Below are 2,003 nucleotides of genomic sequence, written 5' to 3'. Positions count from 1 at the left end.
TACACCTTCCTAAGAACCATCAATATCCAGATTTAACTGCTCCTATCATTTTTCCTATCATTCTCATAAGTGCCTTCTTCCGCCTACCGTACCCCGACGATGGTTTGATGCGACTCCAAGAAACACAAAACATCTCTGTCGAATGACCCAACAAACACGAGACCTACAGGGTAGCACAAACTTCACACGCGCAACGCGGTGTGTTGCCGATCCGCATCTGACCGTACTACGAAATCGTCTGGAGGAATCCCTGCCGGCTCGAGGAAGACCAATACATGATGCATCCGTCCGAATCTATAATGCTTACCATTGACTCCTGATGCCGGAAATTGAAAGTGAATATCTTACCCTGTCAGCCTTTTAAAATGTTGCCTTATGAAATTCTACCTTGTGAAAAGTTTGACAAATTTCGTCAAAAATTTTGCCTTTTAAAAGTCCGCCTTTTGGGTTTTCAGTCTTTTAGATTTAGCCTTACGGTCTCGAGCCCTTTTTTTACACTACACTGGTGCAGCGACAAGCAAAAATGAAAATTTAAAAATGATGCTATTGAACAAACACACGTTTGCCTCTTTCGAAGAAAATACAAACTCCTTAGAATATTTGAGTAATCGTTCTATCTATTATTTCTCTCTCCGGATAGTTTTTACACAATCTAACGTTCGTATATACTAATGCTCTCGAGTCGCGATAAGTTCATAAATAATCATGCCTCGTGGGAACTAATACACCTAATAAATAAAAATATAAGCTTATTACGAATATACACCACATTCCAATTTACCATTGTACTCGTCGAGAGCAGAGGTAATATTTTCTCGTAGTTGGTTCGATCAAATCACCGTTGCGGAGCAGGTTTTGGTTTGGGCATTTTCTCCAGCAACCCTTGAATCTCTTTTTCGTCATAGTTTTTCCAGAGCTCAAACAAATTTAGAATAGCCCGGGCAATTTCTTGTACTTTCTCCATATCAACATTCAACTCGGCAAACCAAGCCTTGAGCTCCTTCTGTAGTATAACACAAGCTATCTGCAGGCATCCAAGAGCAATCTATCAAAAAAAAAATCATTTTATCGCATATACATTAAAGTTTAATGGGATTTTCGATGAATTGACATCGGTGTTGTGGAGTGCACTGGAACTGCACCATTTTTGCACTTTCTAGCAGAAGTGCAGAAAACTGGGTATGTTCCATTGACACTTCTGCTAGAAAGTGCAAAACCAGTGCACTTCACTACACCGGTGCACATCAATCGAAAATCCAATGAGTAATACCTGGTACGGAGGGTACAATAAACTAACATCTGTTCTTAAGGAATCATTTATCAGACGCCATGTGAGCGTAAGAAGCTGTTCTTCCTGGCCAATGTCTTGGATCAGCTGCAGCAAAGGACGATAAGGCTGATATACGATTAAACAGCAGTCTAGATTTTCCAGCAGATAGAATTCACACTCAAGAATGTGATTCGTTCGGTAGGGGAACTCTTGCTGGTAAGCATAGCTGAACTTGTTCTTGATCACAGTCTGGCAAGTTGTGATTAGCCGGGAGTTTGAAATGACTCCAAACTCTTCTACTTTTGAAGCAAGTAAGATGCAGGTCGGTGCTAATAGTAGTGGATCAATGCATTTGAGAGAATTCCTAGCATAAAACCGCTTGAAGTATACGGTGGCAGTGGCAATAACTTGCTGGCGTAATTTAAGCTGTTCTCCAAGAATTTGAATCACATTTGCAAAAAACATGAACACTTTCTGATACTCTTCTTCGGTAAGAGACTTAAGGTCGTGCTGTCGCTCTCGAATCAAATCCTGTTTGTCCAAAATCCATTGCTGATGGTGGGAGCTTTGCCAAAAGTTGCCAGCCATCGCGAACTAGAAATTTATAACCGATATTCCGCAGTAATTTAATCTATACTCGTCTTTTGTTTTCAGATTTACGGAAGAACATAACAGCGACAATTTCACAAACTAACGAAGCGGGGTTTACATTAAAGTTTTCAAACTCGACTCA

At 40.4% G+C, this 2,003-nt stretch overlaps 1 protein-coding gene across 2 annotated transcripts; it reads right to left on the bottom strand.

The window, feature by feature from the left end:
* Positions 1–597: 597 nt before the first annotated feature.
* On the bottom strand, positions 598–2,003 carry LOC131683599 (cyclin-C). Of its 2 annotated transcripts, XR_009304538.1 has the most exons (3): positions 1,271–2,003; positions 782–1,045; positions 598–728 (listed from the first exon to the last, which is right to left on the bottom strand). XR_009304538.1 is itself a non-coding variant. In XM_058965708.1 (2 exons), exons 1-2 carry the CDS (start codon positions 1,856–1,858, stop codon positions 836–838), a joined length of 798 nt encoding a protein of 265 aa, XP_058821691.1. In that variant the 5' UTR covers positions 1,859–2,003; the 3' UTR covers positions 598–835. The 2 variants fall into 2 exon arrangements, 1 of the variants encoding a protein (XP_058821691.1); XM_058965708.1 differs by having other exon boundaries at positions 598–1,045.

The sequence above is a fragment of the Topomyia yanbarensis genome, chromosome 2, assembly GCF_030247195.1.
Source record: "Topomyia yanbarensis strain Yona2022 chromosome 2, ASM3024719v1, whole genome shotgun sequence".
NCBI lineage: Eukaryota > Metazoa > Arthropoda > Insecta > Diptera > Culicidae > Topomyia > Topomyia yanbarensis.
The sequence above is the reverse complement of the archived record's forward strand: the minus strand, read 5'-3'. Positions and strand labels throughout refer to the sequence as shown.

Bases quoted from the DNA above. Each gene is read 5' to 3' on its own strand.
- LOC131683599 (XM_058965708.1), bottom strand. From the start codon at position 1,858: ATGGCTGGCAACTTTTGGCAAAGCTCCCACCATCAGCAATGGATTTTG. The intron at 1,046-1,270 runs GTATTACTCATT...TTTTTTTGATAG, and splicing joins TATTGTACCCTCCGTACCAG to ATTGCTCTTGGATGCCTGCA.